General features: G+C 35.9%; 2 protein-coding genes across 8 annotated transcripts; both read right to left on the bottom strand.

The window, feature by feature from the left end:
- Window positions 1-708: 708 nt before the first annotated feature.
- CYP721A1 (cytochrome P450, family 721, subfamily A, polypeptide 1) lies at window positions 709-5,028 on the bottom strand. Of its 2 annotated transcripts, none has more exons than XM_086439180.1 (4): window positions 3,182-5,028; window positions 2,103-2,347; window positions 1,543-1,906; window positions 709-1,264 (listed from the first exon to the last, which is right to left on the bottom strand). In XM_086439180.1, exons 1-4 carry the CDS (start codon window positions 3,542-3,544, stop codon window positions 851-853), a joined length of 1,386 nt encoding a protein of 461 aa, XP_086295306.1. In that variant the 5' UTR covers window positions 3,545-5,028; the 3' UTR covers window positions 709-850. The 2 variants fall into 2 exon arrangements, with proteins under 2 accessions (XP_086295306.1, XP_086295305.1); XM_086439179.1 differs by having other exon boundaries at window positions 3,062-5,028.
- A 538-nt stretch (window positions 5,029-5,566) lies between these two features.
- LOC147403568 (pfkB-like carbohydrate kinase family protein) lies at window positions 5,567-15,551 on the bottom strand. 6 transcript variants are annotated; one of them, XM_086439183.1, is made up of 10 exons: window positions 15,300-15,438; window positions 10,060-10,296; window positions 9,848-9,976; window positions 9,378-9,480; window positions 8,913-8,960; window positions 8,219-8,316; window positions 7,964-8,078; window positions 7,745-7,824; window positions 6,410-6,980; window positions 5,567-5,782 (listed from the first exon to the last, which is right to left on the bottom strand). In XM_086439183.1, the coding sequence occupies exons 2-10, from the start codon at window positions 10,177-10,179 to the stop codon at window positions 5,724-5,726; spliced, it is 1,323 nt and encodes a 440-aa protein (XP_086295309.1). In that variant the 5' UTR covers window positions 10,180-10,296; window positions 15,300-15,438; the 3' UTR covers window positions 5,567-5,723. The 6 variants fall into 6 exon arrangements, with proteins under 6 accessions (XP_086295309.1, XP_086295308.1, XP_086295310.1 ...); XM_086439182.1 differs by having other exon boundaries at window positions 7,745-7,827; XM_086439184.1 differs by lacking the exon at window positions 10,060-10,296 and having other exon boundaries at window positions 7,745-7,827; window positions 15,300-15,461.
- Window positions 15,552-15,918: the final 367 nt, after the last annotated feature.

The following is a 15,918-nucleotide window of genomic DNA, read 5'->3' on the forward strand; positions in this document are numbered from 1 at the left end:
TTATAATTGGTTTGCAAACGCATACCTACTTCTTCACCTCCTCTTAATAACATTCTAGTTTTAACTTCTGAGTAACTAAGTTTTGTGTTCCCCTTCACATAAAAGTGACTATATTTAACTGCTAGGGTGGTTGGTATGTGTGGCCCAGTAATGCCAAAAAAAAAAAAAAAAAAAGAGATAACTAAGTTTTGTATGCTCTTGGGAACAAGCTCATTAGGAAGTGTGACAAAGTGAAATGGACAATAGATACCATCCAATTTACAATCTCCTATTTAACCACGTGATAATTAGTAAAGTTCACCCACTAATTGCAAACTTGGACCCTTGTAAATGTTTTTTTTTTTTTTTGTTAAAAATAAAAAATTAAAATTATCTTATGCTCTATATATTTTGAACTTGAAATAATGATCAAAATGTTTATATTTTCTATTTTATTTTCAATCAATTATGGTCCTCTCTACCAATTTCAACTCTGATTTTCACTTCATCTCTCCTCTTGCAATCCCTTACCTTTTCATTTCCTTCTCTCTTTCTCTTTCATTTTTTTTCCCTCAAAGTTTCTCTTCTGTGCTACAGTGTGAAAATTTTGAAACTTTGGGGAAAAAACCTTCAACACCAAATGTACATACGTGGGTGGCATCAAATCCCATAAAATAGAAATGTTCAAACCCAACATATAGATTGGTATGCTACATGTAAAAGTTGGTGTGTTCATAGAAGCTCTCTGTTTCATTTGTAGCATTAGTCATTTGCTCTACAAATTTTTGCAAGCCACTTGCAAATGCATGTCACCAACTATTTAATTTTCATTACAAAGTCACCAAATTAGTCACACAAGTACATCTACTATTCAAATCTTTGTGAAGATAATCTGTGCACCATATTGAGGTTGTAGGGTTAGAAACTGCATGGGTGCATGCACATACGATGGCGAGATAACGAAAGCAAATTTACGGATAATCATAGCCAGGACAACTTTAGCCTCAACAACAGCTAAATTTTGGCCCACACAGATCCTTGATCCTATTCCAAATGGGAAAAATGAGGCTAGATTCTTTCTTATATCGGTAAATCTCAATGGATTGAATTCATCGGCATCTTCACCCCAAATCTTATGATCATGATGGACTGCAGTCATTGCCAAGTAAAGCTGTGTGCCAATTGGAACGTTGAGTGTCCCAAGCTTAACATCCTTGCATGTTTGCCTCATCAACATCACTGCCGGAGGATAGAGACGCATTGTTTCATTGAGTACCATTCCTACCTATTTAACATAGAAAAAATAGGATATTTTTCTCTTGTTTTCACTGAACAAATGCAGCCTAAAAACATGAAGATGAGCAAAAAAACATGCCCTTTGAAGATAAATCTAGTCAGACGTCGGGTTTTTGTGCAAGGTCATGCCAATGATTGGAATGACCCGACGTGCCTCAAACATCTTGTTCGATGCCCTTGACCAAATTTATAGTTTGCTTATGTTAAATATGTTTATCTTGGTTAAAACTTGAATCAATTAAAGTAGAAACAATAAATTGAACTCACAAGCTTGAGATCATTCAAGTTCTCTGCAAGAGGAATCTCTTGGTCTCCAAACACACGATCAACTTCTTGGCGAGCCTTGCTTTGCCAATCTTGATGTAGAGCTAAAAGAAGAAGAGCCCAAGTCAAAAGATTTCCACTTGTTTCCTTGCCCGCGAAATAGAATGTCTTGCACTCATCTATTATTTCTTCTATGTTTAATCTCTCTTCTTCTTCATCTTGATTATTGCATGAAGACATCAATAAACCAAGCAAATTCCTTGAATTTTCACTTGTTTCACCATTAATCTTAATTAGCTTCCTTAATGACTCTCGCGTTTCCTTCTCTAATCTCCACCTCATCATGTTCTTCTTAGTAGGTACAAACCTATAAAAAGTAGAATATTTTTAATTATCATGAGTCATTTTGAATTATACATTGGCTTGACAATTAAACTATATATATATATATATATATATATATCCCAAAGAATCATTTATTTAATTTAAAAGGTGACTCGTTATAAATAAAATTTGTAATGCCAAATTCTATAAAATTAAATGACTTTTGGGGATAACTTCACCTGAATCCAGGAATATAAACACTTCTTATAGCTTGTGAAACTAGGTGCATTTGTTGTTCTTGTAACTCAAATATGTGCTTCCCCTCTTCGTAGCTGCTCCCAAAAGCCGTTCGGGAGATTACATCCGCAGTGAGGTTATGGAGTTCCTGGTGCACTTCTATCTCGAACTCATCTCTCCCTCCTCTATCTTCCTCCCATTTATCCAACATGTTTAAGGTACTTGACACAATTTCTGGCACCCAACCCTGAAATTTTGTCGCACAGGTATCAATTTTGGAGTACAATATCGTTAACCATGTCACCAAACGTGCCTCTTTTATTCCTCCTTGTCCCTTAGAAAAAGGGGAGATTACTTAAAAGGACCCCGACGTAGAGATTTCAATTTATCTAAATTCCCCTAACTTTAACTTCTGGATAATAACTTTTTAACCCAGTTTGTAAAGTTTTTCTTTCTAAATGTTCCCTCACCTTAGCAAAAGTTTTCGAGTATCCAAAATACCCTTTCTTACTTCTTTTAACTTTTTTAAGCTTTTCCAGTGAGATTGTAATTCATTCACGTGTACCATAACAAAATGACAAATAAAGAACATATAGTCATAATTTTGAAGATTAAATGTTACTTTCAAAATGACGAATGTAAAGTAACGTACCCATAATTTTGAAGATTTATATATAATTTTTTCCCCCCTCAACCTGGATTTCACTATTATTATTCATGTATTTTGAATATTTTGTTAAGATGTATTTAGGAATGAGCTCTAACAATTTAAAAAACATTGTCATTCGGGTATATCTATATACCCAAAAAAAAAAAAAAAATTATGTATGTTCAATATCAGCCCAATTCATAAGTATATGGGCCATTGAAGGGCCTTGCTCCCAGGCCCATCCTCAAACATGAATAAGGCCAAATTTGACATGAGAGAGAGATTTTCCAAAAGATAGAAGAGGGAACTAACCTTGATTCTCTCCATGTTAAAGGCCTGATTGGTGATCCTTCTATGTCTCACCCACTTATCACCCTTCAAACCACCAAGCCCATCACCAAATAATAGCTTAGACAAAGGGTTTAACCCAACCTTCTCAAAGGAACCACACGTGTTAAGTAGAACATCCTTGACCATCTCCGGCTCGGCTATAGCCAGGCGAGGCGTCGACCCAAACCAATATAGATATGTCTTCCCATACATGTTGGACCACTTGTAGTAGTGAGGGATGACTCTGTGGACGATCTCGTGTGTGAAAGGCATCGGCTTGGCTTGAGCTTCAGCGATCATATCTCGAAGATCAGCCGCGTTTCCGAAGATCGGACGGTAGTCAGGGCCTTGTATACCTTGTTTCCTGAAGTGTTGTTGGATTCTCCATGGGACCCATATGAGGAAGTATATGGATCTTAGTATGATGAGAAATAGAAAGATGATCACAGCCACAAGAAGATGCATAGTGGAGTGTGTGTGTGTGTGTGTGTCCGTGATTCAGAGAGAGAAAGAGAGAGGATGGCCTTTGGGCTTTGGGGGTGTGGAGAAGGGATATATGGTAATGGTGGGCCCAGTTGGTGATGCAAGGCGTTTTGACTTTTGAAAGAGAGAAAAGTTTTGCTGACTGTGCGTACCACGATACATCGAATAAAGACAAGACTCTCTCTACTATTCTATCTTCACTAGTGGGAAGTTCTTGGATAGTAAAAATACCACAACGGTCATCAATAAGGTCAAAATTACTTTTATTTTTGTCTAATGCAACAGTTACAGCCTACAATTACGTCTGGATTCATTCTTTTTAAGAATTTAGCAGAAACTTTCTTAAAACAATATGCCAGTCTTTAAAGAATTTCCTTTTAAGGATAATATAACATACGAAAGCATTATAAGAGTTGCTATTGACACCTCAAAATTGTATTGTGTTTTTGTGACTCTTCATTGATAGAAATCATTATCGCTGTCTGTGAACATGGGACAACATTACCGAATCATTTAAATTTTGCCTTGTGTGATTGAATTTTTTTCCCCCCCTTTTGCATATTTTGTTTTGCGCCTTCATTGTTTGGATCGTAACATATTTGGGTGTTTCCACACAACAACATTTTTGAAATAATATGTAACTTGACAAAGTAAATCTTCAACTGCTCGTTACAATCCTTTTTTGATAGAATTATAACTTTTTACCAAGGTTGGTGAGATTTATAACTTCATGGTAAGGGGGATTTGATACCTCATCCCCTTCCAACTGCTGTTTTGGGTAGTTGAAGTCTAAAAATAGTGTCTCCAACCCGAACACCCATCCCTTACATTTTTGAGTCTAGTCATTTTCGATACCCAAAACTCTCTCACTTGATTACCCATCTTTTTTGGTGAGAAAAAATTCAGGCAGTTATGTTGCAAATAAGTTGATTCCAAAAAGTTTTAAATCTAAATTGAATTAAAAAATTATTAAAATAAGGATAGATTTTATGGGTAGCATGGTTGGAGTGTATACATCACATGGATACCCATAATTGCTACCCACAGTACCTAAAAGACGCATTTATGGGTATGGGTGGAGGGTGCAGCGTTGGAGTTGCTCTTAGAGTGAGAAGGACTAGGTGATATAGACATGTGACCCATACCTTGATTAATATTAGAGATGCCCCCAATGTTTTCAAATTGATAACATGCCTCCCTTAGAGAGAGGACTGGGTGATATATCCATGTGACCATACTTTGATTTAGAGAAGTCCCAATGCTTTCAAACTGACAACATGCCTCCCTTGACCTGTCTTCGAAAGAAAACTGACCTAAATACCATCTTCTTCAACCTATACCTAATCAGTCATCTTCAACCTCTTTGGATAAAACTTGTAATCCTACCATTAAGATTCTATCCTACTTCAACCTTCAAACATCGAGGCAAGATTGGCATGATAAAAATTTGGTAGAAAAACCAAAAAATTTGTACAAAAGCTTAAAGAATAACACTATCCAAAGTCCAAACCTGGTCCCAAACATGAATTGGCCTAGCCCAGCATGAAACTAAACTGGAAGAGTAACGCTATCCAAAACTGATCTCCCAACAAGCCAGGCTGGACTGGATTTACTCCTCGATGGGCTCAACACATCTTGTTCCTCCATTCAATTATGAGATGATGGCGTGAGATTTATGATAGCAGATGACAATGTTATTACATTGATTGTCAAACAAACTTGGGACCAGCAATGCAGTACAAAATATATTGTATCACAGCCATCTGGTGCAACAAAGAGAAATTTTAAGAGCTTCTTGAGCAACTTCTTGCTTATTGTTGTTGTTCGAAGTTCTGTACCATTTTAGAATATTTCGGCTGCACATTCCAATTATAGTCGAGACCACAACAAAACATTGAGGGAATGTTTTGGCCAAGCCCATTTCGATTTTTCTCCTTACTGAAACATTGCTTTGAAACGGGATTTTAAAGGATGAGACCCACAAAACAAATTTGAGACGCCATGGAACAAAAGCCACTACATTTGACTCAATAAAAGCATCCTAATGGATAAATTTCCTTTTAAGTGATTCGTCCTTAAGAATTTGTTCAAATTATTTCATAGTAAAACCATGCTAACCTGTTGAAGATGTTGCATCAGAGTAGAACCATTCCCCCATAAATTACACCAATGGTTGATCGCACACAACTTTCACAGAGTTGTATATCAGCCTTGCATCATCTGCATAAAAGCAAACCTCTTATTCAGCCACATTCAATTTATATGATTTGATCCAAAATTTTCAAAGATCACAATCAAATATCTTACAGAAATGGGTTTTTTCCTTTCTTTTCAAAGTAACAAATGAAACATGAACTACCAAGGCAAGTGCCATCAGATATTGGCTTAAACGACCATAACATGGAAACGAGAAATCCAATCAGATTTTGCCTGTCTTAGATATTTTAGGTTCACCAACATACCTCAATTGTAGTTATCGGAAACAAATTCATACAAGACTGATAGCAGTAGCAGTCATATATATTAAGTTTTCCTAAAACTAGAGAAACCAAATAGTTTTTTGGACTTTAATGTTGGTGTATTTTCAGTAGCATGGAAATGGAAATATTTCCAACTATTTGGAAATATATTGAAGCTTAGAGAACTAAGGAAACTTTTTTACTATACAATAGTAACAAGGAATTGATACTTTATAAAACGATTAAGCAAGCCCGAATACTCGTAACCATCAAACAACAATAAACACCTTAGCAAAAAATTTCCAACGGAAAGATGCTTGGTTATTGAAGAGATCTTTGTTATGAAATCGCTAATAATGTAAATTTATGTATGAAATTTCAACAATACCTGCAATTGTGGACAAACAATACTTGGATGGTACATTAGTCTCCACCTCGACGGCTGCTTTCGCAGCTGCTATACCAACTGCCATACTTTGCACCATATCTAAACCTTCACAAATAGATGCAAGGACCCCACCAACCAAGCAATCACCAGCCCCTGTAAGCCTCACAATTGATGCGGGAAGGGAAGGAAAATGCAAAACATACAGACGTGAGCTTCTCTTCTCAAACTTTGTAGCACTGACAAACTTATTCGGAGGACATCTTGAAGTCACAGTGTCATATAATTGTCGCCCAAAGCTATTAGGTTTGGTGTTCTTCGAATGGTATCTAGTGAAGTCAGGCCCATCTTTAGAGCATAAAAATGCCCCATTTGATCCGAGAGTCACGACAACTAATTTTATACCCTTTTCTAGCAATACCAATATTGCTGGTCTCAGCATTTGGAACAAATGTTCTACGGATTGGCTACTTCGGCTATTAGCTATCCTCTGAATTGGATGGAAACCATCTCCACGTGATAAAGCGTTTGCCATGGAAATAAGTTCATCTTCATTTGGTGAAGTGAACGTCACCTGTGAAAATAATCCAGATTAGTCACAAAAAGATATCCATAAGATTAAGAGCACAGTTTCATGAAATAATGCATAGTGGCATGGTTCAAAGTTTCATGCCATTTCTTCATGTTTCAACGGAAAACTCCAGTTTCGACCGAGTCTGGAACGAAACATTGACTCTGTCTTGGAAAGTTTTGGTTGAAACCGTCATGGTTTTTCTCTTGACCGAAACATTGCATTGAAACGAGTTTTTAAACTTTGCATGACAGAAACTAGGGATATTCTTAAGAAGACGAGCGTTCCAGTCTCCCCTCCTTTTTCAGTGCACAGCACTCATATACGGAAGTTCAAACCCATGATCTAACAGGTCTAGAAGGAGGCCAAAATTCTAGCTGATCCAATTATCATAACCATCCATCTATATACTTCTCACTGAACCTCTACTCTTTTTCTGACTGTCCAAAGAATGCAATAGATCAGGTCGATAGTCACACCAACTTTTACTTACAACACACCAATCCCTTTGAAATTAAGCTGCTGTTTCTATACGAATTGGTGTGTTATTGGTGTGCTAATAGTAGCAGCTCTTTAAAAATTAAAATGGGGTAACCTTTCAACTGTTTTAACTCTTAAATCAGACCCATCAATTGGTAGTTAATGAACACCCTTTAGGTGTACCCCACCACATAAGCAGGAAATATCAGAAACCCATCTTCTCTACGCCATATTTCCTCTCATCTACATGTTTCTAAAAAATAACTTGCAAAGATGGCAGCACTCACATGCTTGACAACTGAAGCAACTCTTTTGGATTTTGCAACCGATACAGGCTCAAACCATACAGGAATGCCAGATTCCGCCGCTACTAAGGAGAGTTACAAAAAGGTTATTGTCAGCATTAGAAGCAAGGGTAATCGCAATATTTCACTATCACACCTCAATGCATTTAACACTACAAGAAGGTGAAAGTTATAGTTGCTTAAGGGAAAACTTGTGCGTACTCTGACAAGAAGCTTCGAGTGAATGAGGATTCAGGTTTGCATCAACCATCAGGACTGGAGCAGAACATATATTGCATCTGAACTGCTGAATCCATTCTTTTGTCAAAAAATTCTCCTGTTGCAGTGTCAAGGCTGTCATCATATAAGCATTTATACATGTTTTCTCAGGCAACATTGTTAAGCTCCTACGAGATGATGACTTAACTGATGGGTGTGGTATAGCACAAAAGAATAATCAAATAAAAATCATCTTACAATTGCTTCAACGCTAGCAACAGCAGCTGCCAACTCTCCACTGTCATCAAATAAGTTGCAGACAACTGGAGTTCCGATATCTTGACACCTTTGAATGCCTAATTCCAAAATAAATAATTAAGAATAGACTCTCTTTTTTACCGGCAAAAGTTAAAAAAAATCATTAAAATGTGGTCGAGATGACCAACAAAAGGATCCAAAGCTGACAAGGGAGCAATACTACAAAACCCACTCCCATTTGCCCATGAAGTTATCCATCCCCATCCCCCCCGACACAGAAAAAAAAACCTCCTTATACACTTCAGACCCAAAAAAGCAAGAAAGGCTCAGAATCGAGCAAATCGATTATGGTGCGAAATCTAATGTTCCAAGGCACGCCAATTGACTCAAGACTCAAAAGAGTCAACTAGCTTGGTAGGTTCTCAAATCATCATTGTCATTGTGGCCATTACCACCAAATCCTTATCCCAAAAATTTGGAAATTCCTAATTTGATTTCTTAAAAAGAAGCCAAAGTTCCTAGTGTGAAGTCGTGAATTATTATGAAATTCAGGGATTCGGCCCAGTAAAATCTGGAAATTAAAAGAAATATTCCAACCCAAACCTCAATTGTAATGACTTTTAGGCCTTGATGGCCAGATAACTAAATTAACCCAGAGGGGAGGACCTTTAGGCTGTAAAGGTATACAATTTACCTTCTGCAGCTAATCCAGTAGAATTCCAGTACTCCATCAGTAAATTTCCTGGACAATATATCAAATTTGTCAGTTTCAAAAGAGATTTTTAAAAAAATAAAAAATAGCCATTGCTTATAATTAGGATATCCTAGCAACACATTGAACTAGAGACAATCTTGCAAAACAAAGAGCCACATTCCTAAAAAAACAGATTAGTGGGTCCCCCCCAGGCTTATCATAAAAAAGATGGCCCCACCTAGAAAACCTTTTGTGCTGAAAATCAACCCAATGTTCCCAATAAGATGATCCTGCTATCCAACATATTGGCATTGTAATTCTTTAATAATTCAGATGGTAAGAGATGGACCCATTGAATGGTGACTCCCACCAACCTGCATGGGCGTGACATGAATTTGTATGCTGTTGGAGGTAGCACAACCCTTGTAAGTTGTAAAATTATATAACACTTGAAAATTAAATCACCTGCCATGTCAAGTCCAATAGCACTAATCATAAAGGGATTCGTTCCAAGCTTCGACATGCACTCCGCAACATTCCTTGCTACTCCTCCAGTTACATAGTGAACCTGAACAGAGAAGCTCCATGTATGGATAGGTGCAAAAGATATCTAATACATTTGAAATTCAGTACCTATTATACCTTGTTTTTTAGAGCTTCTATTGCCACACCAACTTTTGCTAACGCCACCCCAAGATGTGTGCTAAACTGCTAATTCATTGGTGATTTACATATGAATTGGGGTGGCGTTAGCAAAAGTTGGTGTGGCAATAGAATCTCTCTTTTTTAATGGGTATTACCCTATTAGGGATTGTGTCATCAATTCTACCTAGGTCAAATTTATCAATTGGAACAAAGCACAAATTATTGAGTGAAAAGAAATATTGTGAATGGAATGCAAGTCTAATAAATAGCTAATGAAAATGGAAAAATACCTTGCCAGGAGTAGTGGTTCTAGGATGTACTAGGGCGGAAGGCATGGCATGGATGTCCAACACCATCCCTCCTATAATTACTGGTTCTGATTCCACACACCTCAATTCATTCAAAATGCTCAAATTGTTCTGGAAACAACAAAAAAAAAAAAAAATTATAAATGAAGAATGGGTGCTTCAAAGCAAAACAAAGGGAGCCCATTAAATCTTACCAAATGAAGAACCTGATTAGCTTCATATTGTATCAAGAGATGACGAGAGAGAGAATTCAATCGCCTCCAAACACTATTTTCCATTTTCTCTTTCCTTCTTTTATGAAGGCAGGCTTCCATAGCTCAGTCAGTTTGACACATTGCAAAGCACCTTTGAGGTCGTGGGTTCAAGTCCAGCTTACCCATATAATAAAAAAAAGGTAGGTTGTGTCGCTGTCACTTTCCACTTCTATGAACCTATATTGAAAAATGAGGTCATTCCTTAATGTTAGTGTCCTTTTTTACATTTTCTAATACCCTCCCCCTGCCCAAACAACACACACGTGCGTGCACCGCACCCACACAACCACGCCTGTTAATAGCCCTTTTAATGTAACCCCTTTTAAGTTCCCAAAGCACCCTCATCAAAGTGCAAACGACCCTTTAGAGTGTTGATACGATATGTACGATACATCTGCATGTAACTGAGTAGTGGAAGAAGATAATGCACCTGTGCTTGACATATGGTAGCTGGTTCATCGAACCGAATTCAAGTTCATGGTTTGCTACTCTAGAATGAAACAAGTTCATTGAGCTAGGAGGAGAGAATTTGTTTCTCGGTTTGTTAGTTTGGTTCGTTTGTGCGTGTGTATGTGTGTGTATAATTCAACCATTTAAGCAAGTTATCAGCAGTTGAGCACAACCATAATGTTAAAATGTTCTAAGTTATATAAAAACATAAAAACCATTGCCTTATCAAGTTAAACTGCCATATTAATCAAATTATAACTATCAAGTTATTGTACTTTAAAAAGCATGAAAAATTGTATATGTTCATTTGGTGGAGACCAGACGAAGTGATGTAATTGAATCCTTCAAGCAAATACATTGTATTTTCAATTTCAAGTCATCCGAATGTTATATTGAGTTCATCAAACCCATTGATAAAAAAACAACGAACCGCAACAATTGGGTTCACAAATTTGTGGTTCATTGAATTTGATAGAGGAAATTTTTTGATGCGAACATATTTTCTTTGTGGACCCACAAACTAAAAATGGCGATTTCATGTAATTGGATCCAAGCATCCTAAAATTTGCTCAAATCTAGTGGATGGGAATCATCAACCAAAAAAAAAAAAAAGGCTTGATTTCTACTGATAGAATCACCAATCAGGATGATTTATGGTTTGTGAATTAGGTATCGAATGCACCAAGAATCAGCTCTATATTGGGAGCAGGAGTGTCATAAAGAACTAGGAAAATGAACTATTGTGTAACCGAAAGCAGAAATTAAGTATTGTGTAGAGATTAGCTCTAAGGAACAAAAAAAAAATTGGTCCCTTAAAGAAGACAAGTCTATGATTGTTGATACCAAAAACTCAGGTTCAAGTCTGGCCTTCGCCTCAAGAACTAACCATTAATTCATTCATCTTCCAACCAACATAATAATAATAAATAAATAAATAAAGAACAATACATTTTAAAAAAGGATGAAAAGAAGAACCAAATATATTTTTGGTCACAACATGTGAAAAGCTTTCTTAAATGTTAGATAATTAATTAAATCGAAAACAAACCCTTCAAACATTCAGGGTTTGAGATATAATCAAATATATATATATAATTGAGGAACAATTAAAAATAATACGTAACCCCAAATGGTTTAAATTTAAACAACAATCCACTATTAGAAAAAATAAATAAATATATATGCCAAATATACCACCTATAAAGCAAGGAGAACCCGTTGGATTTGGGGATATGCCGCCAATGTTGTGGAAGAGAGTTTCAAATGAGCGAAATCATGTGGAGAAGTTCTATGGGTTTAGGCTGTATATCAAATGAAACTATGAAAGAGGCAACAGTAAGAGCTACAAAGTACACGAGGGTTGCGACTTGCGCGGCCTCTTGTCATATTCTCATAAAAACCAGGAAAAGACCTGAATGCCCTCATATTCAATTAGTAGCAATGAATCTTGATTTTATTTTTTATTTTTTATTTTAATTAAAAGTTAAAACCACTCTCATATTCAAATAAATTGAAGCCCCGCCCCGAGTGACATCGAACTATGGAAGTGTGTGGGAACAATGGATTAGAGCTACAACCCGGGCGGGTCGGGGATCAACCCACACCCTTGCCCAACCTGACCTCGAACATGCAATACTCAAATCCAAACCATAGTTAAGTCGGATTGATTAGGTTAATGCATTCCTAATTAATACTAGATGATTTAGTATTGATAAGAATTTATATAAAGATAAGTGGTATGTAAATAATTGAAAATTTATAATTATATTTTTTAAAAAATGTGTTTCAAAAGTTTATATACATAAAATTATAAGTAAATTTAAAGAGAGAAGATAAATAATAAGATTAAAAAAATTAATTTTTATTAATAATTATAATTTTCAAGAAAAAAATATATATATTTAAAATTGTAATATAATTATTGTATGACAATATAGAATTACATTTAAAATAAAATATTAATAACAAAATAATTATTTATCTTATGAAAATAATCACACAATAGTTTTGATGTATAGATAAACATTAACATACATATTGAAATATGAATTATGAGAGTGAAAAAAAATCAAGATGGAGGAATATTTTTAAATTATAATTGTATTAAGTTTGGATTCGGGGTTTAGGCTAATTGGGTTAACTGTAGTTATACCCACACACATACACCAATTTGAATTTGGCATATATTTTTTTTCTTGCCCTAACCCAAGGCCAAACCCAAACTAACTATGCCTAAACTTGACCAAAGGTCAAGTTCAACCCAGCGGATTTGAGTTTTGCCTACCCAAGTTACAGGCGTACCATTGATCTTTTCATCAAGCTACAAGTAAAAAAGTATCTATGGTTCCCATGCAATTCCCGAATATGCCATATGGGGTACAATCCCGAGGTCACTCCAGCACAACTCTTTTAAAAAATGGCCGAAAAGATTAGTTTATTGAAAATATGTACCAAAAGATCCTCTCACAGATAATTTGGACTCTCAAAGACCCATCAAAGCATTATTTTACATAATCCCCGACCTACCCTTTTGACAACACCTTTAAAACTCTATAGATCGTGTGTTGATTGGCCTTCCACGTTTGAATATGAGGGCATTCAGGTCTTTTCCTGGTTTTTATGAGAATATGACAAGAGGCCGCGCAAGTCGCAACCCTCGTGTACTTTGTAGCTCTCACTGTTGCCTCTTTCATAGTTTCATTTGATATACAGCCTAAACCCATAGAACTTCTCCACATGATTTCGCTCATTTGAAACTCTCTTCCACAACATTGGCTGCATATCCCCAAATCCAACGGGTTCTCCTTGCTTTATAGTTGGTATATTTGGCATATATATTTATTTATTTGTTCTAATAGTGGATTGTTGGTTTAAATTTAAACCATTTGGGGTTACGTATTATTTTTAATTGTTCCTCAATTATATATATATATTTGATTATATCTCAAACCCTGAATGTTTGAAGGGTTTGTTTTCGATTTTATTTAATTATCTAACATTTAAGAATGCTTTTCACATGTTGTGACCAAAAATATATTTGGTTCTTCTTTTCATCCTTTTTTAAAATGTATTGTTCTTTATTTATTTATTTATTATTATTATGGTTGGTTGGAAGATGAATGAATTAATGGTTAGTTTCTTGAGGCGAAGGCCAGACTTGAACCTGAGTTTTTGGTATCAACAATCATAGACTTGTCTTCTTTAAGGGACCAATTTTTTTTTTTGTTCCTTAGAGCTAATCTCTACACAATACTTAATTTCTGCTTTCGGTTACACAATAGTTCATTTTTCCTAGTTCTTTATGACACTCCTGCTCCCAATATAGAGCTGATTCTTGGTGCATTCGATACCTAATTCACAAACCATAAATCATCCTGATTGGTGATTCTATCAGTAGAAATCAAGCCTTTTTTTTTTTGGTTGATGATTCCCATCCACTAGATTTGAGCAAATTTAGGATGCTTGGATCCAATTACATGAAATCGCCATTTTTAGTTTGTGGGTCCACAAAGAAAATATGTTTGCATCAAAAAATTTCCTCTATCAAATTCAATGAACCACAAATTTGTGAACCCAATTGTTGCGGTTCGTTGTTTTTTATCAATGGGTTTGATGAACTCAATATAACATTCGGATGACTTGAAATTGAAAATACAATGTATTTGCTTGAAGGATTCAATTACATCACTTCGTCTGGTCTCCACCAAATGAACATATACAATTTTTCATGCTTTTTAAAGTACAATAACTTGATAGTTATAATTTGATTAATATGGTATTTAACTTGATAAGGCAATGGTTTTTATGTTTTTATATAACTTAGAACATTTTAACATTATGGTTGTGCTCAACTGCTGATAACTTGCTTAAATGGTTGAATTATACACACACATATACACGCACAAACGAACCAAACTAACAAACCGAGAAACAAATTCTCTCCTCCTAGCTCAATGAACTTGTTTCATTCTAGAGTAGCAAACCATGAACTTGAATTCGGTTTATGGGTTAAACTAAAGAAATCACTTTATTCGCTCGATTTCTAAGAAACTGGATAATTTTATAGAAAAAGAAATTAATCTCAATTTTTTTTTTTCATTCTTGTTTTTAAAATACTAGTTTCAGAGTAAGAACAAGAACCCTAGAACTCGAAAAGATATAGAGGGGGGTAACCAAACCTGATAATCAAGATTGATGACATGTGTTCGTGATGTGTGTGTTGTTGGTATTCTGGAATAGTAGTAGTTAGTAGGCAGTTATTTAACCAGTAAAGTGTATTGGTAGGATTCGTAGAAGTTGTAACTGTTTTAGGATGTGTTAGGAGTTGTAGAGTCATGTTCTGGAGTTGTTAGTTATTGAGAACATGGATCCTTTCCATGATTGTAAGCAGTTGTTCTAGTGTCCTGTATTTATTTCCAATATGAGAATGAAGGAGTAGTTGTCTCTTTCATACTTATTGGAAAATATTTTGGAGGTTTAGGTTCTCCTCGAATTGAACCTGCTGTCTTTTATTAGCCACAATAAGTAGACAGAAAATGGTACTCAACAGTTTGCCCATCAGAAAGAATCCATTCCTCTGACTCATAGTAACTGATTGATTTATAAAGAAAAGAAAAAGAAAATCTAGTTTACAATACAAATCTCTGTTTTTTTTTTTTCTCGTCAAAACCCTAGTTTCAGAGCAGGAACAAGAACCCTAGAACACGAAAGACAGTGAAAGAAAAAGAAACCTGAGGATCGAGATTGCCAACATAAGCAGTGGCGTCTTGGTTCCTCTCTGCCGAGTGTTGGCCAAGCAGATTTGCTCCTACGCCCGGAGCGATTCGAGTCGTCATGCTTTCTTCTCTTCTCCTCGACTTCTCTACTATCAATTACTTTGTGGAAGGAGGGGGAGGGGGGGGGGGGGGAAGATGTTTGGTTATGGATTTTGAGTTGCTCCGATCGGAGAACAACCCTCATTTCGCACTTTTCTGACGTGGAGGTGCAAAGACCCATAGATTCTTTCCCCTCGTATCTCGGTGAAAAACATCTATGGTTCGTGAACACATCCACTTGAGGAAAATGCGAAATGAGGTAACTCCAGCACGACTTATACCAAAAAATATATTTTGGGACAATTACCGTAAGGAAAATGCTGCAATGATATATCACAAAGGTGAAAAAAACTGATGTGGTGGCGCACACATAACCGTAGATTCAGCAGTTCTCATAAAAACCAGGAAAAGACCTGAATGCCCTCATATTCAATTAGTAACAATGAATCTTGATTTTATTTTTTATTTTTTATTTTAATTAAAAGTTAAAACCACACTCATATAAATAAATTGAAGCCCCGACCCGAGTGACATC

The sequence above is a fragment of the Akebia trifoliata genome, chromosome 4 (assembly GCF_017979445.1).
Source record: "Akebia trifoliata isolate Shusen 1 chromosome 4, ASM1797944v1, whole genome shotgun sequence".
Taxonomy (NCBI): domain Eukaryota; kingdom Viridiplantae; phylum Streptophyta; class Magnoliopsida; order Ranunculales; family Lardizabalaceae; genus Akebia; species Akebia trifoliata.

Bases quoted from the DNA above. Each gene is read 5' to 3' on its own strand.
- CYP721A1 (XM_086439179.1), bottom strand. From the start codon at position 3,544: ATGCATCTTCTTGTGGCTGTGATCATCTTTCTATTTCTCATCATACTA. The intron at 2,348-3,061 runs GTTAGTTCCCTC...ACAAAATTTCAG, and splicing joins TTAACATGGAGAGAATCAAG to GGTTGGGTGCCAGAAATTGT. The intron at 1,265-1,542 runs GTGAGTTCAATT...TATGTTAAATAG, and splicing joins ACTTGAATGATCTCAAGCTT to GTAGGAATGGTACTCAATGA.
- LOC147403568 (XM_086439182.1), bottom strand. From the start codon at position 10,179: ATGGAAGCCTGCCTTCATAAAAGAAGGAAAGAGAAAATGGAAAATAGT. The intron at 8,079-8,218 runs GTAAGATGATTT...ACACTGCAACAG, and splicing joins TTGCTAGCGTTGAAGCAATT to GAGAATTTTTTGACAAAAGA. The intron at 6,981-7,744 runs GTGAGTGCTGCC...TTATTTTCACAG, and splicing joins TTGCTTCAGTTGTCAAGCAT to GTGACGTTCACTTCACCAAA.